Source organism: Branchiostoma belcheri, unplaced genomic scaffold, assembly GCF_001625305.1.
Source record: "Branchiostoma belcheri isolate BF01 breed outbred unplaced genomic scaffold, Haploidv18h27 scaffold32, whole genome shotgun sequence".
Lineage (NCBI taxonomy): Eukaryota > Metazoa > Chordata > Leptocardii > Amphioxiformes > Branchiostomatidae > Branchiostoma > Branchiostoma belcheri.
In genome coordinates this window covers 392,833-418,434 of record NW_017803932.1, presented here as the reverse complement: position 1 = coordinate 418,434, position 25,602 = coordinate 392,833, and the positions used below count along the sequence as shown (strand labels likewise).

The 25,602-nt window shown below is 40.1% G+C and overlaps 4 protein-coding genes and 1 long non-coding RNA gene across 5 annotated transcripts in view; 2 read left to right on the top strand and 3 right to left on the bottom strand.

The window, feature by feature from the left end:
- The window catches only part of LOC109474904 (tetratricopeptide repeat protein 7B-like), a 56,704-nt gene that overhangs the window by 25,622 nt on the left and 5,480 nt on the right, over window positions 1-25,602 (top strand). Inside the window, 1 exon segment of the mRNA XM_019775385.1 lies at window positions 24,383-24,504. Coding sequence (XP_019630944.1) covers window positions 24,383-24,504 — 122 coding nt within the window.
- LOC109474921 lies at window positions 9,999-11,584 on the bottom strand. The gene is made up of 2 exons (XM_019775417.1): window positions 11,289-11,584; window positions 9,999-11,060 (listed from the first exon to the last, which is right to left on the bottom strand). Exons 1-2 carry the CDS (start codon window positions 11,397-11,399, stop codon window positions 10,017-10,019), a joined length of 1,155 nt encoding a protein of 384 aa, XP_019630976.1. The 5' UTR covers window positions 11,400-11,584; the 3' UTR covers window positions 9,999-10,016.
- LOC109474959 lies at window positions 10,472-15,649 on the top strand. The gene is made up of 3 exons (XR_002140507.1): window positions 10,472-10,554; window positions 11,676-11,678; window positions 15,573-15,649. It is a non-coding gene; the product is annotated as an uncharacterized LOC109474959 (long non-coding RNA).
- On the bottom strand, window positions 13,332-16,818 carry LOC109474919. Its single transcript, XM_019775412.1, has 3 exons — window positions 16,241-16,818; window positions 15,402-15,602; window positions 13,332-15,041 (listed from the first exon to the last, which is right to left on the bottom strand). Exons 2-3 carry the CDS (start codon window positions 15,531-15,533, stop codon window positions 13,914-13,916), a joined length of 1,260 nt encoding a protein of 419 aa, XP_019630971.1. The 5' UTR covers window positions 15,534-15,602; window positions 16,241-16,818; the 3' UTR covers window positions 13,332-13,913.
- Window positions 16,814-22,093, bottom strand: LOC109474951. Its single transcript, XM_019775450.1, has 2 exons — window positions 21,316-22,093; window positions 16,814-18,263 (listed from the first exon to the last, which is right to left on the bottom strand). Exons 1-2 carry the CDS (start codon window positions 22,078-22,080, stop codon window positions 17,133-17,135), a joined length of 1,896 nt encoding a protein of 631 aa, XP_019631009.1. The 5' UTR covers window positions 22,081-22,093; the 3' UTR covers window positions 16,814-17,132.

The window sequence follows — 25,602 nt, the reverse complement described above, 5'->3', positions numbered from 1 at the left end:
GGATTTGGGCAGTAAGGTCAGCACAATCTGTGGCGATGTTTTCACGAGCGAGGAGATGGCTGACAACTCCACGTACGTACGGGCTAGAAGGGAAACTGGGAATCCTGGACCAAAACAAAGTGGAGGCGATTATAGGTAGTGCCTTCTTAAAAGCTGAAAACACCCGACAGATTAATTTTGGACTTAATATTGCACTTTGGACAAATGTTTGTAGCCCTTTACAGCTCATACTTACAAAGTTGATATTTTGTGGAAACCTTCCCTGGCACATAACGGACCATAATGACACCCAGCGGGGGTCGTCACGCGTCATTGAAAATCGAAAAATCTGTAGATGTTTTTAAAAAATCTGAAGATTTTCTGGAAAATCTGAAGATTGTTTCAAAAAATCTGAAGATTATTTTCAAAAGTCTGGGAAAATCTGAAGATTTTTTCAAAGAATCTGAAGATTTTTCAAAGAATCTGAAGATAGTTTCAAAGAATCTGAAGATAGTTTCAAAGAATCTGCAGATCTCTTTGAAAAATCTGAAGATTGTTCTGAGATTGGTTTCAAACATTGTGATCTTGAAACTTATGTTGGAACTTCTTTTGATACTGATTATCATAGCATGTGTGAGTTTTGACTTAGGACAAATTGTATGATCCCCCAAAAAAGCACTTCAGCACTGAACATCTCATGATGTTGATGATCTCATGATGACAAGATTGTACTGAACCATCATGCTTGCATTGTCAGGGTATATTACAAATCTTGTGGTGGAATGCCAGGCTTATTGAATACAAGTGAATGCCACTCCAGAAAGTGTAAAGTACATGTCTAACATGCGACATTTGCACAAATGCAGCTTAATTGCTTTTTGAGTTTAGATTTAGGCCAGATGATGGGAGGACATGTTCTTTACTTTTCCTGAAGCATGGTGGATTTACCCCATTTATGGTCTGAACCTATGTCTGTGGTCAGTTTGTTGTGATTATGTACATTACCATTTGTTCCTTCTGCAACATTACCAAGCTTTAAAAGGTGTAAATCCCAACTATCATTTTCACATCAGTAATGGGTTAATCCTGGACGTAGAATTTTCTAATATGATAGTTGCACAACTGTTCCGAAAATGTCATCTAGGTTTTCCTGATGGAAGATGCGATGGTTGTAGGATTGTTGAACAACACCCAAGTATTGCCATACACAAAAACCTGGTCTAGAGGTTTTCTGAATGGTTATCATACATAAAGGCCAGTTGAGAAGATTTTGTACTGTTGACATGAAAAGTAACCTGATGTTAGTTAATTGTAAGCTTCTTTCACATACATGTACTAGGTTTTGTTTCAAGTCACACAGAACAAAATCTTATATGAGTTGGGATATACATATTGATTGTCTTAGGATAGAAAGTTATAGGACAGTTGTGCATAAGTACCAGTTTCATGTATTGGAAATTTAGTTGTCTTCTGTGGAGAAAATGTTGAGTACTTTTGACCTTACAGAACCTATAATGGGATATAATGTAGGGTCGTAACAACTTTCTTCAAATATTGATAATCAAGAAATTAGATCAATGTGCCTTGATCATATCTTCTTTTAAATCATTAGTCAGCAGAATGGGCATGATAATGCTTGAGTCTAAGATCCCGTTCATACCAGACTTTTACAAACCGGTTGAAACTGCTAAATAATTAGCGAAGAAAAACCCGGTTAAAACCCTTAGCGTTCATACCAGACTTACATAACCGGTTTTGTAAAAAATCCTGTCCGGTGAATATCCAATAATCGGCCATGACTGATTAATTGGCCGCTCTTCCGATTGTTGTCCTTGCCTTTCTTGTATGGCTGTCCTCAGGTTCTTTACCTTACTGCAGCACTGATCCTTCATCTTCGAGAAAACAGGCTCCTCCAACATTTTTTGTTTCGGTAGAGCCCCCCCACCCCCCAGCTTTTTCGACTTCGGCGACTACTGCTCTCCAGAAATAAGTATCAGGAACGTCTCGTCCGCCGAGCAGGTTGCGTATGTTGATTCCATCCCAAAATGAAGAGAAATCGTGGGAAAACAGTGTAAACGAACTCAAATTGGTCAAAACAACGCAATCAAAAAAGCTTGGAGGTCGCACACGGCCAGGATGTTGACCCCGTGACCCTGGAATTATGACGGAGAAAACTGGTTTAATAAACCCTTAGCATTCAGACCAGGTTTTTCGGTGGAAAAAACCCTCAAAAACCCCTGAAAAAACACCTCCCGAGGTGGTTTTTGAAAATCGGATATAAACCCCTAAAAAACGACTTGAAACCGCTAAATATAAGTCTGGTATGAACGGGGTGTTATTGTCCTCACGCCTTCTCTGTGAGGCGCAGCAAGCCATTTAAAATTCACTGTAGATTGTAGCCAGTGACTTCAATTCACTGTTTAGCAGATTGCCCCCACATCATGACAGAGTGTTCAAGGTCAGGAGACTAGTTTTGCCATGAAAACAAAACAACATCCCAAAGAAGTCACTTCTAAAGCCTTATACATAGAACAACTTGTTGCCAGCCTTCCTGAATTTACCGTTAAGCATTGCCAGGATCCCCCGTGTTAACAGCATGCATTCCATGCAGCATGTGATTGATAAACCATTAGCATTACATGTTGCAAGGATGTACATGTACCTTCTGAAGGTCCTCTTATTGTTCATGCATATTGATGGTTTTATACAGCAGCCTGGTTACCAAACTTATTTTAGCTGCTGAGTTTCATTCCTCCTCTCTACAAATTGGCTAGGACTACACGTCTACAAAGAAGGACATATTAATTCGCTCATTAATTGGTACATCCAAGCAGACAAAAGCCAAGTTATCAGGCTTGTGATGTCAGGAAAAATGTTTGGTTTGAACTTTGTGTCAGGATCTAGGAGTAACGTGCAAATTTATAGATTTACATGTAACTGAGAAGACTTTGTTTTGTTGTTTGGTGCTCGGTTCAGAATCCATTGGGGATATACAAAGTAAAAAGACAGTACATAACAACTTTTCTCTGAGATATGGCAAATATTCTGTAGTAGTGACAATGAGCTACCATGTATACATGTAGGTATAGGTATTCAAATACAGGCTTTGTGCATTGTCCCCAACAGTTAGGATGTTATACCTGCTTTCCAAAAGCCTTTAGTTCAATAATTATGCATGACGTAGGTTTATATACAATGTACATGTAATGATGTATCTTTTCTCCTCTGGCCATGGGTCCATTATTCTGCATTGAAGGGGTAGTTCTAGTTGCTGCTGATGTTATCTGATGTTATCAAGCTTGAAAAGGGATCACTTGTTAATGGGTTGTTGATGGGTTTTTAATGGATTGGGAAGGAAGTCATTTAAACCACCCCGCCACCTTATTGCTTGTTTGTTTTAGGTCTCAGCTAATCAGGCAAACCTTGGCACAGTTACTACCACAGGAGTTTGAAGTGATGCCTCCTATCAAAAAATAGGTAACAGAAAAAAAGTGCTTTTCACACCTTTGAATGTTTGATCCATCCAAATCATATTTAGGTGGTACTGTGGCTTTTTTAAAAGTAGCTGAGGAAGAGTACAGGATAGATCATAATAGACTGGCTATAATTCTTAGATGAGCAAATGATGTAATGTCTACTAATTGGAGGTATACAAGTTTCAGTCTCACTCTATTAATTTAAAGGGTAATTATAAATTTGTACTTTCAGTTACAACATTCAATGTAAATGATGTAACCAAACTAAAAGGAAATTGACAAGGAATTTCATGTGGGATTTTATTCAAGTTTATGGAGCTTAGATTTTGCAGGACAGTGAAAATCATGAGTTCATAGTAAAAGACTTGAGAGCTGAAGGACAGGCCAGGCAGATTCAAAATGTTCTGCAGACGGCTGGTCAGCCTGCCCACAACCCTTGAAGATATTGGCACAAATCTAGACCAGATGTTCCCCAAGCAGATGCATGTGTTCCACTTACAGTATCTTTTACACTGCTGTTGGGACAATGGTTGAGACAGATACATGTTCTGTATGCTGTAACAAGTTGTAAGACTTAACTTTTGTATAACATATCTTCTTCAGTACATTCAGACACTAAAGTTTAAGTTCTTTTCTAGTACTGATTGATTTCCATCTATCTGTAGTCTACACAATAAATGTACAATATCATGATACATCATACAAATTATGTCCTCTACAATGCATTGCCACGGTGACAAAAATGGCCTCAGACAATTCGCCAATGCATGATACATCAAAACTAAAAAGTCTGCCCCTCTCACATTTGCTGCCTGTGGAATGAGTTGACTGTTCTAGCCTGTCTTCTCTGGTCTACTTCATATCAAATCATCCACCAGAGGACCCCTGCTGAAATCAATGTTGACACAAGGGAACCTGATGTCACAACTGTCCCAGTCTGGAGGAGCTAGAAGACCCATCCCAACAGATAATTAAATTATCCCCCAAACTATTTGAAATTTTAGGAATGTACAATGTAGGCTTATAGTGACAATGACTTGCTTGGGTTAAAGAAATATGAATTCCTTGGTACTAAGGAAGATTGAAGAGAAGGATTCTTTGCCTGGGAAGATCAGCCTGAGTGACCTAATTACAAAATGTAGTTACAGCATGGAGGTAGAAAATGGTAACAGGCCTAGGGCCCCCTACTCTGTCACAACACCCACCCTGGCTTTCTACTAGTACTAATTTCCCTAGCTGACTCGTTTAGGGCACATCCTAACCTGGTATGCCAGGCCTGGTCCAGGCCTTGGCAGCCCTATTATCTATCCTGGGTGCCATCCGGATTTTTGCTCTGCAACGGTCGAAAAAATCACTTTTTTGAGCGTTGCGGAACGAAAACCCGGATGGTACCCAGGCTACCCTATATCGACTTTGAAAACATTTACAATTTTAAACAAGCAGTGAGGTTTTTCAAAAATTGGGTGACTGATTTTCAAATGTAATATCATGGAGGTACCTCCATTGTCATATAAACATCAGCAGTGTCATTCCATGAATGAATTATGGCTTTGGTCATGCAAAAGTAAGTTCAATCAAGAAACAACCTATCTTTTGGACATCAAAATGTCTCAGGGCTAGGAGGATAGAAGGATAGATATATAATAATTTATTCCAACATTTTATGTACATTTACAGTTCACACTGCAATTGGGTTGTATCATCTTAGGCAGACTTTCCTAGGAACCAATTCAGTTTTCTTTACTACAAAGCTTTGAAGAAAACTGGCACTTTTTGCTACACTATAATAATGGGAATGTAACATGTGGGATGTGGTCTTTGGGGCACCTACGTATGGGCCACATGCACTCACAGTGATTTCGAGGCAGTGATTGGCCTGTTACATCATACAGTTTTGTAACAGTTGGGAACATACATGTACATGTTAGGCCACATGTGCAGCTTTTCAATCAGTTTCATTCTTTCACTTTCCCATCCTAAATATTTTTCATTATCATCTTCTTGAAAATTGAATATTCTCACCAACTATCTGATAAACTAGAGGGGAGGAAATGCTAGCAGCACTGGATCTGTGATTAATTAGCCACCTACTGTGTTAGCCACCAGTTCATAATAGCCATAGCTGGAGTGTCTAATCTCCAAGCAGATTCCTCTCGGTGGCAAAAAGACAGTATCAAATTGGCCAGGCAGTATCCATTAGCCAGAGAAGCTCCGCGGCCAACCGCGGCCAACGACGGTTTGGTGGGGGGTCAGGACAAAAAAAACGGCCATATATAAAAATGCAATGATCATTCCCCCACAACCTTTGCTTGGCTGTAGACTGTGTCAGCCTTTTCAGCCTCTCTTCACATTTATCTGCCATCCAGGTCTGGGCATGGTAACAGACATCTTCACCCATTTCTGGCAATGTTGAACACTGTCAGAGGTCAACAATTTTTTTTCTTTTTTCCAAAATCGTGTGCTGATGTCATCCATAAAAATTCCTTGGTAATACATTTTGGCCTTATCTATGATTCCTCTACTGGTAGCTCTTCTAGTCAACTACCTGGCCTCAAAAACTGCCACACACTGTAGTTTGTTCCTGACTATGATTTCTTTGTATTCAGTCATTTGCCATAATTCTCGTTATTTACAAATGTTGTGTTCTTCTGAAAAATACTAAGTACATGTAATTGCGAAGTGCAAGTAAAAGACATGTACCAATCAAGCTGGTTAGGGGAAATTAGGAGCCTACTATCAATGCCACATTTTACCTATACCTAGTCCCATTTTGCACAACATGAATTGGCTTGATCAGCCACTGGATGCTGAGACCAGGGCCCTGGCTGGGACCAAACCCATCATTTACTGGGCCTGAACCCTGGGCCTGAAGGACCAGCTACATGTGTGTACCATCTGTGCACCCAGCACCCAGAACCTGGGGCATCCTTGCTGTAAACTCCCCATTCAAAAAAGTCAAAACTGTGCCTTTTGACACATACGGGTATGCCAATGGGCCTTTCAGTCACAAAGAAAGCCATAATGGAAAATCTGGTTGATATTTGGTCATGTTTTTAAGGTGACCAGAAGATACTATTTTTTGTCTACCCCTTTCATGAAGATGGTATAGTCCTCAATTTGGGACTGGAATGTGCCAGCCCAGGCAGGCCCTGGCTGGCTCTCTGACTCCCTGCCTGGCATGTGGTTAATTGGGGACAGTGAGCCACACTGATGTGTTGAAAAGATTATCTGCCAGAAAATCATAGAAAGTTTGGTTGTAACTACAGTACTACATTGTAGAAATAAGGATACAAACTTCACAGAACTTACTTGAAAGTACTTGAAATATTATTATTGATCCTTCAGTGCTTCGTTTGTTTCATATATCATTTGACACTGAAAAGTCTGATGAAAGGTGACGAGATTGGACCAGGTTTAATCTGAATGGGGGCCAGCAAGCCCTTTTCCGTCGACTGTAATTAAATCAGCCGTTTTAATTCTACGTAGAGCATATTCGCTGTTTTAATTCTACGTAATGCGTTGTAGCCACTTGGAATTTATTGTAAAGCATAATCGAGAGGTTTCTGAATTCAGCGTAGAGCCGTTCGTCGCCCCCCCCCCTGCAGGCCCCCCTGAATCACTATGTGGAAATTGAGTTTCAATATTGCCAAATTTATGATTGGACTGGCTGGAGTAACACTTGAGAGATCTTGAGACAGTCATGGTGATTTTGCAAAGAAAACTAGCCTCTACCAGGCTTGGGGAGGCTACTGGAAAGAGTAGAAATCGGCGAAATAGAGAGATAAGCATGCCAAGGGAGTTTGTCTGTTGAGAGAACAGTTCGCCCCTGGCATGTTATCTCTCTATTTGGCCGATTTCTACTCTTTCCAGCCACCTCCCGCAGCTTGGTAGAGGCTAAAGAAAACATCATCCTAAAATAGCTGTACTCGTACAACATCACCCTCACCCTACATATGTGTCTGTGGCTGTACTCAAGCACAGGTGTAAGATATTTCCCACAGACCCTTCCAAAAACAACATGGTCACGCTTCTTGAGCTATCTCTGCCAAGTAATACAAGTTAAGTAGGATGGGAGATAAACCTGTAGGTTTGCTCAATATTTCAGTTCAGAAGTACCTTATCTGGACTACAATTAGTCTTGAATCCTTTTGGTATACTCTCAAGCTTGGGATAACAATCACAACTTGCTTATCAGACTTGGTAGTTTGAGCAAGTCCAATTTCTTGTGTTGAGAATTACAGTTTGATGGCACCCTTCCCTAGCTCACCCTGTGCCTTGTAGGCATGTGTTTGATTTGCCCAGATTAACCATGCCTCCCCAACTTTGTAATACTGGTGGTCCTGCTATCACCACATGGGGTGGGGCTGATAAATAGGTTCCCCTCCCAGCAGCTCCGCCCAGCTAAATTAAAAGGCTGTAACAACCATCTCTATGAACTTTGCTGACACTGTAAAACACCAGGACTCCACACAGGAGACAGGATTGTACATGCTTAATCTCCAAGCAGATCCTAGGGTCGCAAAAATAGATTATCAGGCAGTTTCCAATTGGCCAGAGAGGGTCCATGCGCAACCCAAGTTGGGGGTAGCGACAAAAAAAGGGCCATATACACGTATAAAAAGCTAACGATCATTCTCCCACAACCTCTGCTTGGAGAGTACATGTGTATATCCTAAATAATCCTGTGAAGATATTTCTGCTTTGATTTGTCAGTTGATCAAATCATTGATGTTTGGTATTTCTTCAGAGATTACTATCGAGGCTGGTTTTAATTTTTTTACCATGGATATAAAATACTACAAGTAAAATCAACGGATGGATGGTACATATCATTTAGGAGACTTGTTGTTGGATTCTAATTAGCCTGAAGTTGCCTGTTCCTTGACTTCTGAGTTGATAGATTTTATGTCATAGAAAGTCTTGTAAGTGTTCATACAGTTACCAAGACCCAATATGTCCTTTCAAGTGAAGCCGTCAACAAGAAATGTGGTGTTACGGAAAAACTGAGGGTCCCTGTTAATGGAGTACCTGTGGAGTTTGTATGCATTATTGCACACAATGATCTGCGGAGTATCTCGAAACGAGAAAGGAAAATTTCAAAGGGGTGATACAGGGACTTGCTGCATGTCAATTTGCCTCAAATGTGCTTGCAGAAAAGAGTGAACAGGCTAGGAGTGAGGGTAGTACTGGACTCCTCCCCATACCCATCCTGGGCTTTCATGGCACCACGACGCTTGTCGTAGGGGGTAGGCCACATCGCTAGGAGGAAGGAAAGAGAAAGTGGGGTGGAGATATGTAACAGGAGATGGCAAAGGAACCTTGTCATAGGTGGATCCATCAGTAGAGAGATTAAAGATAAGAGTAGAGACATCAGCAGGAATGCTACCTTTTCTGTCTATACAAAGTACAGTCAATCAAAGAAAGGAGGTGACATAACAATGTAAATACCACAGATTATAGACCGAGTTGAATCATGTACACATACAGTCTCATGGTTATCATTATCATTAGATAGCTTTAAACAATGTCTAGAGTTAGAGGTTCAAGGGTTAGGTGTAACAAGTCGTTCAGTGTGATATAGCCAGCTGCTGCTGCACCACGTGCCTGCCAAGCTGGTGTGTTATGCCGAAGGGCGGTCATACCGGCTATACAGATACAGAAGCTGGTGTGTGACTCCGAAGGGTGGTTATACCGGCTATACAGATACAGAAGCTGCCGTGTTATGCTGAAGGGCAGTTATACCAGCTATACAGGTACTGGCAGAAGCTGGTGTGTTACGCCAAAGGGCAGTTATACCAGCTATACAGATACAGAAGCTAGTGTGACACCGAAGGGCGGCCAAAGGGTATCTACCAGCTACAGATGAGTTCAGAGGTGCATCGTGTCTTGATGCACATTTTCCTGTACATCCTATGTTGCAACTTCAACTTGAAACTGCAAGCATGATGTTTCAGTACAATCTTGCGATCATTGAGATGTTCAGTGCTAAAGTGTGTCTATATGTCTGTCTGTGTGTGTGTGCAATCTTGATAGATTGCCTTTTTGGGGATCATACAATTTGTCCTAAGTCAAAACTCACACATGCTATGATAATCAGTATCAAACGAAGTTCCAACATAAGTTTCAAGATCACAATGTTTGAAACCAATCTCAGAACAATCTTCAGATTTTTCAAAAAGATCTTCAGATTCTTTGAAACTATCTTCAGATTCTTTGAAAAAATCTTCAGATTCTTTGAAAAAATCTTCAGATTTTCCCAGACTTTTGAAAATAATCTTCAGATTTTTTGAAACAATCTTCAGATTTTCCAGAAAATCTTCAGATTTTTTAAAAACATCTTCAGATTTCTTGATTTTCAATGACGTGTGACGACCCCCGCTGGGTGTCATTATGGTCCGTTATGTGCCAGGGAAGGTTTCCACAAAATATCAACTATGTAAGTATGAGCTGTAAAGGGCTACAAACATTTGTCCAAAGTGCAATATTAAGTCCAAAATTAATCTGTTGGGTGTTTTCAATAATTCCACGAAGTTGAATGCTTCTGTTTGTAGAGTGCTCATTCTAAACTGTTCTTTCAAAATGCTTGACAATGCTGTCAGCAAAGTCATGGTATTGCATGAACGACCGCTCTTTTGCAAAGACCTTTGCCCTTTTTGCTTCCTTCAGGCCTTCTTGGTATTGTTTCTTCCTATAATATAGATGTGCCTTCGCAATCCTGTACAGGACCTCACATATTCCACACAGGGGCTCCCCCTTCTCCAGTGAGCTGAGCACCTCTTCTGCTTTTGCCAGGTCTTTCTGAGAGATTTGGTCTGTCATCCCTAGTTTGGAATAGTTCCCATCTACTGAGCGCCAACACCTCAGCAGCAGATACACCTGACCAATCAGGGAGAACTGGCGGATCCTGGACTTGTTGTCTTGCAGTTGGCCGGGGAACTCTTCATGGGAGAAGTCAATAGCCTTCATGTATGAATCAATGGCTTTTCTAATCAGTTCAGCCTGGTCATAGTGATCTTGTTCCTGTATAGCCATCTTGGTGTAGAACCAGCCGTGGTTGATCAGTACCCAAGCCGACATACAGCCAGGTTGTAGCCGCTCTGTTTGCTGTAACGCCCCCGTTGTCAGGCATACACCTTGGTCGTACTTGTTCTCCCTCAGATAGATGAGTGAGAGGTAATGATCTCGCCCAAGTTTGTGCTCGACACTGTTCTCGGTTTGGTCCAGAAGACCAGTGACATGGCGCAAGGCTTTGCGTGCACTTTTCATCTTCCCCCCATTGATGCAGTTGATTGCAGCGGCGTTCCACAGTGCGGTACGGTAGTCTGGATCTGACGTAGCCTGAATCAGCCTATCAATGCTTCTCTTACATGTCTGCAGCTCTCCGTTTGCAGACAGCCGTCCCAGTTGGTCTAGCATCTTTCTGCACAGTTTCTGCCTGCGATTGTTGAGCCTGGCAGTGCGTGGAAGCGGTTTCTCCACCACTTGAGGACATGTAATGGTGACGGTACTAAAACTACCAGCATTGACAGAAATGTTGCCATCACCTTGAATATCAGTCACATTGGTGGTTCCAGCTGGGAAACTCTGCAGTACCCATTCACTTTCCTGAAAGTGAAGGTAACGGAATATTGTGTATCAGGTACAGATGCCTTTTTTATATAAAAATTATATATATAAAAGTATAAATTATGTAACCATGCCAACTCAATTTTTTTTTGCGATATGAGGATAACAACATAACACATACAATTCCATGGCGCTGGGAGGCTCACGTCTCCGGTACATGCATATGTACACAATACCATGCACATGATCAGGTACATGTTTACATACCTGATCTCTGCGGGCTAGTTCCCCCAGTATAAGCACAGCAACATACAAGAAAATAAACAGCAGTAGGACCACTGGAAAGTCAGCCCAAGTGATATACAATTCCAGAAACATGTTGTTTTCTCACTGCAGCGGCAGACTGTAGGGAATGAAATTAAATTGTTTTGGTTACGGGGAAGTCCCTGGCGTCATTATTTACCATAGCAAAACAGAATAGAGCCAATATTTTCCAGGGGGTTCGTGGTGAAACATTAACTATGTTTACACCTCAGAAGAACGATCTTTCTACAGAAATACATCAGAACTGTAAGAGTAATGTGTTCATTGTATTAATTGCAGTTGTTTGGGGGGAATTGATAACAAATTTGGGTGGGTTTATGTCACCTTTAGTTAGTGTTCCTGGCTTTACCTATAAATCGTGTAACCCTATGACCTTTGACCTTTCTTACCTCATAACAAGTATGTGGCACCCGTACAGACAGGTGGTTACCTTTCCTTCAAACCAGATTCAAATCAGTCAAACCCAACAAACCAAACATGAAAGGAAGCATTTATGGCATTAGAAATATCATTGGTTTGCACCAGGTGTCACACAAGTTATGTTTTCCCTTCCTGTGAGCCCTGGAAAAAAGTAGTTTCACTTTCACTTCTGTGATATTATTCTGTGATATTATTCACGGATTCCTGTTGGATAGTTCAAACTCTACAAAGTTGTAGAATTTGTCATTGGGCCAGGTGTCTCCAAGGGAAAACAAACAATACACAGTGGTTTCTGTTGACAGCAGCTTTGAAACAAAGCATAAATTTTATTCAACAATGAAAATGCCAGGTGGTGAGTCACAGGTGACTGCAAATTATTTACAGTAAAGCTATATGGGTATACTTAGACTTAATAGTACAGCACATGTACATGTAGTACATGTACATGTGCTTTCTTTTCTATGACCATTCTGTTATCAAGATATTCTTTTCTGACACTCCTTGTTGTCTTTTTTGACTCTGATTTCGTGTTAGCTACTTAGTATTGCCAACATCCTCACTACCAGTGGAACTTTTAAGTATAATTTAATTCAATATATTATATGCTTTTTCCTCACTTGTAAATTCTCACCTTTTTTAGCCACATTGCGTAGCTCACTCAGGCTTGAAAAACATAATATATCACATTAATGTACATTACTATTTAGGAACTTAGAACTTTAGGGAAGTCCCATATATTGGAAAGTCCCTGACATCTTTGTTTACAAATAAGGCCACACCGTCTTAATTTTATGGATGACATCCGCGCACGCATTGATTTTCACCTGTTCTCAAAAAAAAAAAAAAAGATCACGTCCTTTGAGGCTCTGTCCTGGCTCCAGGCCTGCCTGGGTAGTCCATGGTAGTTAGTGACACTATGGAGCCGGTATAAACTCTGGAGGATGGCACCCAGGCTACCGAAGCTCCACAACTCAAGAACTTAGTACATATACTTACAGTGTAGATTCGTAAATTCCGTCAGCATGTGGCGGCGTGTCGCATACTTCACAATACCAGCTTTGTATTCTTGTGGTTTAGTAGCATTTTTATTTTTCGCCGGAATTTTTTTTTATTCGCCCGCGCGCACTAGTTTTGGGGTCTTCAGAGGATGTCATCCATAAAATTAAGACGGTGTGGCCCAACAAAATACACACTGTATATGCATTATACTATGCTGTATATACTAATTTATAGGGTACATATGCTAGGCTAAATATACTTAATAATGTGCTACTTCTTCTCCTTTCTGTGTAAATTTTTCCAAACCTTGAAGAACACAGGAACATTTTCAAACAATCTCCTTAATATCCACAATCTCTCATGCACAATCTTCATCCACAAAAATTCCTGGATACAAAATGTAGATTTCATCTTGTCAACTTTCTATAGGACAAATTTTCTGTAGATAATCCTGTATCGGAGAGACAATAGATACCCAGCAGTATATAATTGAATAATTGAACTATAATAATATAATATATATATTATAACAGAATATATATATAATTATTGAACTTAAAAGGTAGTTTGTACATTAATTTTCTTGTAATAATTTATTGATAGTCTATGTCTGTAAAATACACAATAAAGAACTGTTACTGTTATTTGGGTTTCATGTCAACTAAGTGTACCTATGCTAAAGTTGTACCTACATGTATAACATAAGATACAATCTTCCAAAATAAATGTTGACCTCATGTACAATATGGAATACAGTAAACTATGTATTTGGATCTCAGACTAGCAAATGCTTTTAAACTATTTAGAAGTTTCTTCTATTACAAGGATGCATAATAGATTAATTAGATAGCATCCAAATTCATCCTACCATAACAGACGTAATGCAAATATTTTAGATGTAAAACATCTAAGACTTTGCATCAGTTGTCATTCGTCTTAAACATTACCGTAATCTTTGCAACAGTAAAAGTAAAATTGTGAAAGTATAATTGAAATCTACTCACCCACCCAAAAGTGGCACCTTCTACATGCATACATGCATGTAGGTGAAGCTAAACAGATGGAATGAATTGCTTGAAACCATAGAGTTCATGAAAGCCATAGAAAGCCTGGCTCACGTTGACTTGCACATCACACTGCTATCCTACCTTAAACATATTTCTTTAAATACTTAGCGATGCCTTCTGCAAACTTAGCATACCTTCCAAGAGAATGCTCAGTGGCAAAGGCTTTGGCTTCCTGAGCCAAGTCATAGGCCTGTTGGTAAGTACCCAACCTGTACTGAAAGAAAGTTTTGACCATCATTAAACGACACTTAGCAGAATTACAAAGAGACTCTTCTTTGTCCAGTGCATCAATCACGCTCTTCGCCTTCTTCATGTCATCCAAAGAGATAATAGAGACTCCCAACCTGAAGTTGTCGACTGATACCCTACAGCCAAGGTACAGAAGAGCGAGACCAATTTTTGCAAATAGTGGCACTCGTGACTTTGAGTGGAGCATGTGTTTGGGATGCTCACATTTTGCATGCTCAATGGCATGCTGGTATTCTTTCTCTGCTCTCTTCAGAAGACGACACCTAATGTCATCATTATCTTGACCTGCAGCGATCTCAGTCACAAACCAGGCATGGTTAAGGAGTGGATATGCAGTGATACAACCAGATGCGACTGTGTCTGACTGGGCAATTTCGAGTGCGTCCTCTGCCAAGACAATCCCCCCTTCAAGATCCCCTGCCCGTAGCTGTGCTAGAGCTGTAAGATGGCTCCCCCAAAGAATGTGCTCTCCCTCATGTACAGGTACTTCCTCTGAGAGGAATACCTCAGCCCCACACAGAAGACGGCTTGCCTTCTCAAAATCTCCCTGGTAAATGGCAACAAGACTTGCAGCTTGGCGAAGTGACACTTGAGAGTCCGGATCTGTCTTTATCTTCATCAGCTCATCAATGATTCTGATACATTCTGGTGTCTTTCCCTCTGCAGACATCTCCGTTGCAAATTCAATGTAGTGAGAACAGTTTTTGTTCTGCCTTTGGGGTCTACCAACAGGTTTGGGCACACTCAGTCTGTCAACTGGGACAAGTGCTCTGCTCTCCTCAAGTTGTACATGGTGTGGTTCAGAAGTTTGAGATGGCTTGTGGTGTGTATGCTCTTCTGATACATCGTGAAAGTATGTAATGTTGACTGTACTACGACTGCCGGTATTGACAGTTATGTTGCCATCCCCTTGAGTAGTTGTTATGTTCTTAATGGTTTCAGTTGGGATATTCTGAGAAATCTGAAAGGAAAATTTAAGGACTTAATAAGGCTCTGTTTAACAGGGGTCATATATCTAGTATAATGATGTATGTACGGAAATTCATTTTGGTATATGCAGCCATTTTTGTGATCACAAGCTACCGTATTATTACAATCATCTTTTTCAGATCTTATATCCACTTTTTTACCCTTTCATTATCAGGTCTGAGTAGAAATAGACATAAACTGGCCCAATGGCATGACAACTGAGTAATATGAGTAGTATTACATTCTATAGAGGATAATAAATTGTAGTTTTGCCCAATGTACTATGTTGTACTGTACAAGTCATGTATTACCAGGATACATACATTTTGTAGCACACACACATTTTACTTACCTGATCTGCTCGACCAAGTTTCACATTGACAAGTATTATAGGAATTATAATCACAATGATGTACAAACAGATGATCGGCATTGGGGATGTTGGCAAATCTGCAAAAACAGCTGCAGAAAGGTCCAGTATCATGTTTCACTTAGGTGGAATGCAGACTGTTTACGATCAAAGGTTCTTGGTTACCAGGAAGTCCCTGTGGTGCTGCAATAAAAATATGGTACTGTTGTAAACAATAGACTTGCAAAATGAAAAATACCCATTTTAGGCCTGATTCTAAAGTAAACTGCGACATGTTACATGGTAAAGCATAATCAGATTTCCTTTATGATGAGTGCTTTTGTCATATTTCTGATCATTTTTGACATTGTCAATATGTATTGTTCTTGTTCTTTTCTTTTTTTTCAAAAATGACATCATGCTTGAAAACATACACACAGTCTTTTCATTTTGCATGGGTATTTTGCAACATTTAATGAGGTTTCTAATTTCTCAAACATGTCACACCAAGGATTGCAGGTCACATCTACGCTTCCTCTGTACACATGCATTTAAAAAACATGTTTGTACGATGTACAAAGGGGACTCCCCTAATTGCGCAGCTAAAAGTCTGCTTCAGTGTTTTGTTTGCGACCAACAGGTGCTTGAATCTTAATCTTTGGACTCGTAGGTCACTATTACTACCAGCTGATTACTAGACAATAAAGTACGCATTATACAAATGTCCAGAATAAACTTTAAGATAACCTTACTCGTTGTAGCAAATATGGTACCAGTAACGCAGTATTCCTCAAAAAGGCTGACCTTACTTCTACAAAGCAGTGCAAGTAGTGTTTACATACCTGTGATCTATGCTGTATAATCATCAAATCTGAATCAGCTGGTATTACTGCCACCACAGTCTGTCACTAGTCCTTTAAAGCAATAAGCTGGTCCTCATTAGAGATTTGAGACAGTAAGGTATCACTATACTCAGCAAGCAACACCCTGTACCGCATAGCAGGTCTGGTGCTGTAATTCTGTTTACATGTTATTCCCCTGGACCTTTAAAAACACTATATCCCCAATAAGGGGATTCCCCTTACATCATGCACTACGCATGTAAAAAAGGCCCCCTAAGTTAGAATTTAAGCATTCATTATTCAGTGTAATATAACCTGTAACTAGGAAAAAACACCTCAACTTTGGTTGTAAACCTCTGTAATACAGAAGTTAACAAAGTCTCATTTTATGTGGCTCACTGCAGGTGTCACAGTTTATTGTATTTATTTAATCAGACTTGCACAAAGCAGGTTGTGACAGGCTACATGACAGGAGAATGACAGGTCACATGACACAAGATCAAAGGTCAGACAACTTGAAGTTTGTAAAACCTGGCATGGAGCCAGCAGTCTGAAATCTGAAGTTGCATTGAATTGTGCATAAATATACATTGTAGGTCTGGACTATTATTAGTTCTGAACAAACCCTCTAGCCATAAAATGTATATCCTAAGTCTATACCACAACAATTATTATGGGACCCATTTATAGAAGAAAAAGAACAGTGAATATACATGTAAGAGAATGACTACTCAGTCTGGTACCTCTTTTCCGTCACTCACTCAGTCCCGTATAACTGCAGGCCATAGGGGCAGTCTGCCTGTCTTTTCAGTGCTTTTCAATATCATAAGAATTTCTTATCAGCAGTCCTAGTAAGGATAATAGTATTTACATTGTCTACATATTGATTTTTTTATACCATACCTCTCAGTACATAATTTTGCAAATACTGCACAATGCTGTCTGCAAAGTCAACAAACCTAGAAAAGGAGTGTTCAGTGGCAAAGTTCTTGGCTTCATTTGCTAAGTCATAGGCCTCTTGGTGGTTACTCAGCCTGTACTGGAGACAGGCTTTAGCAATCGTCAATAGGAACTTGGACACGTTACACACAGGTCCTTCCTTGTCCACTGCTGCAATCACATCCTTCGCTTTCTTGATGTCTTCCAGTGGCACATCAGTGGAGATTCCAAGCCTAGAATTGTTCACTGACTGCCAGCATCCAAGATACAGGAGAGCAAGGCCAATGTAAGCAAACTGGGGGAAATTGGGCATCTGCCTGGGGTACTCTCTATCCGCATGCTCAATGGCTTGCTGGTAGAACTTTTCAGCCTGTTTCATGAGGGATTTCCTATCATCAGCGTCATCCTCATCTACTGCGATCTTGGTGAGGAACCAGGCATGGTTGATCAGCAGCCAGGCTGAGATACATCCCGGGGTCACAGTGTCGAGAAGGAAGAGTGCTTCATTGGTCAGCAAGATCCCTGCGGCATGCTTCCCCTCTCGAAGCTTTATTAACGACTTCTGGTGGTACCAACGAAGTCTGTGTTCAGCCTCATTTCTAACATCTGGAAGGAGGATTTCAACCTCTCCAAGTAGATGGTTTGCCTTCTTAAAATCTCCTTCGTTGATGGCGTTCAGAGTTGCGGCATGGCGGAGGGACACTTGGGAGTCTGGATCTGTCTTTGCCTTCAGCAGCTTGGCAATGGTGCGGCGGCATTTCTGTATCTTTCCTTGTGCAGACAGCTGGGCCAGGTTGTCAATGTACTTACGACAGGCTGCTTGTGTTTTAGTGTTCAGCCTGAGAGATTTACAGACTGGTCGTGGCACAGCGCTCTGTTCGTCTTCACTCCAGAACTGCAGTTGTTTTGATGGCTGTTGGTCACCAGACTTGCCCCTCAAACTGTGATGCTTGTCTTCAGAGACTGGTGGACTTGTATTGATCACAATTGTGCTGTTCTTTCCTGCATTGACACTGATGTTGCCATCACCTTGAACAGTTGTTTTATTTACTGTTTCAGCTTGGGTGTTTGGAGTAATGTGTAACTAAAAATAGAAAAAAGTTTCTGAATTAGAATTTGACTCTGGAAATACTGGTACATACAATCTAAGAAGGTTCTTAATGTCGTATTTAAAGCTAAAATTTTGTGCTAAATGTAATAGTACAATGTATTCATCATTCTTTAAACAATTCCAGGCCTGTGCAATTAGACACAAATTTGATCATGCACCAACTCCTTTTCAAAGTTTACTCTCAGACTATTAGGAAATTTTCCGAGGCTAGGCCACACTATGTCTTTTTAATGTCCTTTTTAATCAGTTTGAGTTCTCTCTTTTCCTTTTGTATTGGACTTCCTTTTTTTACAATTCTTGCACAAGATACAAATATCACCACATCATTATAATTTTTTCACTGCTATCTGTCCTATGTACATTTGTAAATGTAATTATAACACTATATAGTAATCAATTCAAAGCCCAACAGCATTTGGTACCTCAGCATTTGAAATAATAATTAAAATCCTTTATGAAATTTACTTTGATTTGTTGCTTACACTCATAAAAATGTTCTTTCCACTTACCCTTTGTAGCCAAGTATGAACCTGTTGAATGGCCAACACAATAATGATAGCCAAGACACCTGACAAGAGTACAACATGTTGCTGGGACTCATTTCTCCATCCTGACTGGATGTTTTGAGGAGGAATCTCTGCATTTTGGTGAAACATTGCACTTTGTACAGAGAAACAGAGAAAGTTGGCTAAAATAACAAATCTGGTAGTGTAGTATTAAACATTATTACATGTAAATGATTGAAAAACACACTGTCACATGACTCAAGGACTTCCCCAGGTGATAATAAGACCCCCTATGGTTGATAAAAAAGACATGATTATAATATTATAACGTATCTTCACCAAATTCTCAGAAAAATTCAAGGACATAAGTCCTACTTGTGATCCATTCTATTTATATCTAGTATTAGATAACAAGCAATCAGAATGATTGATTCATCACTTTTATTGAATCGTGTTGTTTGGAGGCTTGTTAACTCACAGTTAAACTCAGTCTGTAAGTTGCATCATTGCCTATGAGGTCTTGGCTGTGAAGGCTGACCTATTGCATCATGTACTTTCAGTTTCCACATGAGTCATGGTCACATGTCAGTGGGTAAATCTGTAGGTGTGCTGTCATTGTCTTCGTCAGAAGGACTATGAAATTGTCTCGCCGGAGTGTGGGGAACTGCGGATTTTGCGATATAACTCTGGAAGGCATGATTCGACGTCCATGATTTTTGGCAGGCAGATTACCTCTGTTGAGGCCAAATTCAAGTACAAGTTTCGGCTTCGTGGGGGGTCCGTGCGTCACGTTAGTGCACCTTTTGTGTTTGTGGCTTGTTAGCAAGATAACTCAAGTATTTGTAAAATGTTGATTATAATTCTCGATGTGGTGCTTACTATTGTCGGGACCAAGGTTAAGTTCGTTACTGAGCTTCGTGGGGGGTTTCGTTGTGACTACAGGGGGCATTTTGTTAATTTTTCTTGTGAGCAGGATAACTTTTGTATGTGTGGATGGAAGTTAATGAAATTTGATAGGCATGTTACTGTGGTGGTCTCCAAGATTGAGTTCAAAGATGAGAGTCGTGGAGGTCGTTATGTCCCCGTAATAGGACCTTTTGTGTTTAGAAATCCCCCACCTACATCTGCTTGGAGACAGCCGACAGCTGGATACTAGTATAGCCTTAATGGGATGGGATCAAATTACGTCATATTGAGGGATTGTACTATAACTTCAGCAGGGGGAGGATAGGTTGGACATATGTCAGGTTATTTTCTACGGCCACACCAAGTAATTGCTATGGATGATGTCCACTGGAGACCTTAAATCTAATTACCTTAAATTTAAGGCAAGCGCGCAATAAAAACACGAAGGGCCGAAAAACGAGATGCCTAGATTTGGAATATACTAACTGTAGAAATACAAATGTTAGGACACAAAGAACACAAGAAACAAAGAGCAGTAGTCGCCCTGTTCTGATTCTTTCCTTTATAACATCTTCTCTTATTATATTTTGCGGCGCTGTCGTGACACTTTCAACACAGTAAGAATTTCTTGAACGTTTTTTTTTCCAGTAACAGTACAAACTCAAATAACGTGGGGGGGGGGCTAACACGGGTGACGACGCATCTGTATTTGAATATATCTTTACATGTAACGGTCCCCACAATGCAAAAATAGGTAGATATATAAAGGAATGATTTGCTATTAGAAAAAATACCGAAACTTGTGATTAGCCCACTTGATTGTAACACTTTATCAACGACTTGTGATATCCCTTATTATTTGAATGATTATGATATAGATATGTTAGGTTTTATTCGACATTAGGTCTTATTCAACATTTTATTGTTTTTACTCTCTTTATATAGTTTGCCATACAATGTACCATGTGCATTTGTCGTGCAATAAAGTTCTTCTGTATAATCTGCGGCAAACCGTTTCAGGGTGTTCTGTACCATAAAAATAGTACAGAGATTCTTTTGTTCTTTAGACCAAATTGATTATTAAAAAGAGTGAAGAATACGCATGTTAATTTCTCTAGAACGATGTACCTCTGACGAAGACATGAGATCTCCGACCTCTAGTTCTCTATGCAGTAATGTAGGCTTAATGCAGTATTAAGTATTAAAGACAACTGGTGCAGTATATAGTATTAAAGACAGAACTGATGTGGTCTAAAATATTAAAGACAGAATTTTACTGTATAATGCTGTTAATGTTTACAATGTACTTGTAAGTTGCCTTTTTTTCCTAAACTTAGCTGTTTTTGGAATAACTAGTACTGAAGAGACAATAGACAATATACACATGTACATTGTACCATCATAAATGTACATGTAATCTATTTGATTCACAAACAATTCATGCTCAAGAATTTGCAAATACTGTCAGCAAACTTCTGCAAGTTCCAAAAAGAATGTTCAGCAGCCAACTTCTTGGCTTCTTCTGCTAGGTCATATGCTTCATAGTAACTACCAAGTCTATACTGGAGACATGCTTTGACTACCAGTAACAAAACCTTTGACTTATTACACACTGATCCCTCACTCTGTACTTCTTCAACAATGTCCTTGGCTTTCCTGATATCATCCCATGACAAATCAGTAGAGATTCCAATCCTGCAATTGTCAACAGACTGCCAACACCCAAGATACAAGAAGGCGAGACCAATTTTTGCATATTGAGGCACACGTGACTGGAAGTACAGCATCTGTGTTGGGTATTCACTCTCTGCGTGGTCCATCGCTTGTTGGTAAAACTTTTCCGCCCTCTTCACGAGGACCTGTCTATCGTTTACGTCGTCTTCATCTGCTGCGATCTTGGTGAGGAACCAGGCATGGTTGATGAGGAGCCAGGCTGAGATACATCCCGGTGCCATGATTGACACCAATGATAGCGCCTCTTCAGTTAACTGTATCCCAGCAGCATGCTTTCCTTGCTGTAACTTCAGCAAGGACTTCTGGTGGTACCAGCGCAGCCTGTGTTCATCCTCGTTTCTTGTATCCGGTAGGAGGACCTCTACCTCCCCAAGCAGACGGCTTGCTCTCTCAAAGTTTCCCTCGTTGATAGCATTGAGGGCAGCTGCGTGGCGAAGTGACACTTGGGAGTCAGGGTCCGTCTTGACTTTGCGCAACCTTTCAATGGTCCTGTGACACTTGTAAATCTTTCCTTCTGCTGACAGCTGGGCCAGGTTGTCAATGTACTTTCGACAGGTGACTTGAGTTTTTGTGTTCAGTCTAGGAAACTTGCCAACAGGCCTTTGCACAAGAGAGAAAAACATGTTCTCTTCTTCTTGCCACATATTATGATGCGACTTTGTTGTTGATGTTGTGACAACAACTGTACTGTTGTTCCCTGCGTTGATGTTTATGTTGTCATTTCCGTGAATTGTTGTTGTTGTTGTAGTTGTGGTTTCAACTCCATTGGACTGTTTTGGCTGTAGCCTTTCCTGAAAAAAATTAGAAATTCACCAAACTTGAATTAACACTGTTTAAAAATATTAAATAGACACTGACATAAAATGTATGCTTATTCATAGAACTGAAACTGAATCATTTGACATATCTAGTAATGATTGCACAAACATTCAATGTACTTATCCTTGAAAAAACTATTTTGATATTGAGAGGATATTGATATTGAGTAGAAAAAATACTTTAAGCACAAAGTGCAGTGTGCAGTTTTGTGGAACATGTCATGAGACATGTCAAGGCCCACAAGTTAGATTTCTTGTGATATTGGCAGCAATATCACCTGCGACAGCTTTTTTCCCTGTGTAAAGAGTTGTATGGCCATATGACAGGTTGTTGGCAATATCACAAAAATCTGCCACAATAGCTCCATAGTGCTGGTACAATACCTCAGCAGGAGGCCCATGATGGCTTCTGGCATGTGTAAAGCCAAAGAGGACATGATCAAAAGAGCAATATCACAATGTAGACTTTGACCCATTGTCTAGATAACACCTTGGACAATGTTTGATTGTACAATTTGTCTTTGATTATAGTTCATATGCCATGATGCCATTTATTGTAATTTAATTACCATGCATTAAACACCACTGCTGCACAGATAAGATACCATGTAATGACATGTATTTTCACTTGGACAGGTAATACATTGTATATCTCCAGAGTTGATGTAATTACTAGTGATTTTTACCCAAAGCTTTGAATAATTGTCACTTACAATTAGTGCACCCCACTTCGAACTTTGTATTTTTTTATTTAAAAACCTGAGTGTAACGTTACATAAAATTATGATATAACATGTACTTGCTTAATATAGCAATTTTTCCGTCAACCTGTTGATATTCACTGAAAACATTTTAGAAAGTCTTACTTTTTTTGTAGGCATATAGAAGTTTAAGAAGACATTTGTTCACATGGCCACTCACAAGGAATGAAACCAAGTATTTCAGACTAGCTCCACTTGAAGAAAGACATGCCTCACCATGAACAGGAAACGTAGCTGCTGTATCGCCAGCATGGCAGTCAGAAGTAAAACAACAGCCTCAGGCCATTCTCCGGTCAACGTTGGCTGGAGGTTTTGAGGGGGAACAGCACAGGCAACAGGGTGGTCTGACATTATCAATGTCATAAAACCATCAAATTTCCAACCCAATACTATACCACAGCAGTGCAACTGTAGTGCAAGCCAGTATAATGAACACCAGGAAATGAATGGGTGTTCCTTTATATCAGTTTATGCAAATAAAGTTCAACAGTTACATAGTTACATTTGTAGGTGTAGTTAGGTCAATACATAACGTTACATTTGTAAGACATTACTTGATACAAAAGATTTTAAATTTTGAAATATCGGTTACCCGTAATAAGTGAATGGTAATAATTTGAAGACCCAATTTATACAGTATTAGTAACTTGCACAAAGTGTACATATAACATATGGGGACTTTACAATTGTTTCAGATTGGTAATTGTTTAGTGGGCGAGGTTCATGAAATGTACAATTATATCATTGTTTGTGTAAGACTTGTGACTTGTGCGTCATCCGGATGTTTCCTGAAGGGTGGTACTTCAGTCACTGTTATTGAATATCCATTGAAACAAAACCAAATTTGTAGGAAACATGCAAGTTTATCTTATGTATCCATGATTACTGTGATTCTTTATGGTCAAGAGAGCTAAGGGGGGCACATTCAGTTGTTGATTGATCATTGCTAGACAGAATGTTAAGAATTTTGTACATTGGAGACAGTATATTTACTAAAGAGAACTGAGCTTGACAAGGGGAAATGGCTGGGAAGATACTGGGGATTTCCCATCATGCAAATGTATTACACACTGTACTTGAATGTTGTATAAGGTTAGGGCTTAACCACACCAAAGTTTGGTAGGCCTGACAGAAAGCGATAAATTACTATAGCTACATTAGCAGACAAGATTTGGGATTGGAAGGTCCACAAATTGTAACTCTCCAACCCTTTTTGTTTCTGTTTGCAAATGTCTGGTTTTACTTGCACAAGCTTCCTTGTACCTGTGCACCAGACTGGTGGACCAACAGTGTACATTGGGTACTGAATGTCCAACAAAGTAATACCTTGCAATAACATGATGTCCATTCTTTGTTGTTAATGTTAGGGAGGAGCGTAGGAGAGGCAGTGGTTTGATTGACAAGGTGATGGCAGACAAGCGCAGTCTGGCCCAGATCCACATTACGGAGTTCAGTGACGGAGACTCAGGTCTGCACTTAACTGACACAGGTATTACTGGGTTAGGGTCTGCTTTTATTTTTCACTCTTATTTTCACTTTGATAGAACACATAGCAGGATTTTACTTCAAATCTTGTTTTCCCATTTCTGTGTTCTGGAAATGTGTGGTTATGAGTTGTCATATGGAACATTCACTTATTGATAAGTCTAGTTCAGTAATTTACTCACACACGTCAGTATCAATCTTTTTGTTACCTTTTTCTTGCCACATTTTCACAGACATGGGGGTTAGTTAACCTTAGGCTGCACCAATTCAATTTGAAATTTCATAGTTCTTGGATTTTTGTAAGAAATAAAGAAATAAGAGATTTTAGACTTCTGAGAACTTCCTGTTGCACGTGCTGGTTACCTATAACAAGGACATTATTCTGTGTATAATGTCCTTAGCTACAACCTATAATTACTTTACTTATCTACATGTACATGTAATCAACTTTATATCATACCCGGGCCGCGATAACGTTCGATAACGGGTTCCGGACCGGGCCGTACTTTACGGTACGACCCGGTCCGGAACCCGTTATCGAACGCTTCCCTGGCTTCCATAAAACGATTCGAACGCATTTCGCCCTAACCGCGTGTGCCCCTTTCGAAAATTCGAATACAGAATCCGCACGTTGGAATTGATGTTGTTGCATTTTAGGGTTCAGTGGCACCAACTTTTGGCTCATCTCGCATTGAAAGGCGCGTTTTCTTGGGTGGGTATGATATAAATAAAATACAACACGGTGTATTCCGCATCGCCCTCGGTCCCGGCCCTCCCGCGAGTCGGATCGCCCGACGGCCTGCGGCCGTCGGGCGATCCGACCCGCGGTCGGGCCGATACCTCGGGCGATACGAAATACCCCGTGTTGTATTCTATATGTAAAAACCACCCTAGCCCTCCATGCAGCCATTGGCACAGGAAACATACAGCCTTACCAGCAAGCCACCCAAAATAATACTTTTGTACCCAGGAAGTAATAAAGTGGGCAGATGAATATTGTAATAGATTAAAACTCATGCTACTATGTACTTCAAAAACCAGTTTCTAAAATTGCCATGATCACTAATAGATACATGTACATGTACGTAAAAAAAATTGTGTT

Bases quoted from the DNA above. Each gene is read 5' to 3' on its own strand.
- LOC109474921 (XM_019775417.1), bottom strand. From the start codon at position 11,399: ATGTTTCTGGAATTGTATATCACTTGGGCTGACTTTCCAGTGGTCCTA. The intron at 11,061-11,288 runs GTATGTAAACAT...CTTCACTTTCAG, and splicing joins AACTAGCCCGCAGAGATCAG to GAAAGTGAATGGGTACTGCA.
- LOC109474919 (XM_019775412.1), bottom strand. From the start codon at position 15,533: ATGATACTGGACCTTTCTGCAGCTGTTTTTGCAGATTTGCCAACATCC. The intron at 15,042-15,401 runs GTAAGTAAAATG...TTTTCCTTTCAG, and splicing joins AACTTGGTCGAGCAGATCAG to ATTTCTCAGAATATCCCAAC.
- LOC109474951 (XM_019775450.1), bottom strand. From the start codon at position 22,080: ATGTGGCAAGAAGAAGAGAACATGTTTTTCTCTCTTGTGCAAAGGCCT. The intron at 18,264-21,315 runs GTGTGTAATAAG...TTCTATTTTTAG, and splicing joins AAGTACAGAGTGAGGGATCA to TTACACATTACTCCAAACAC.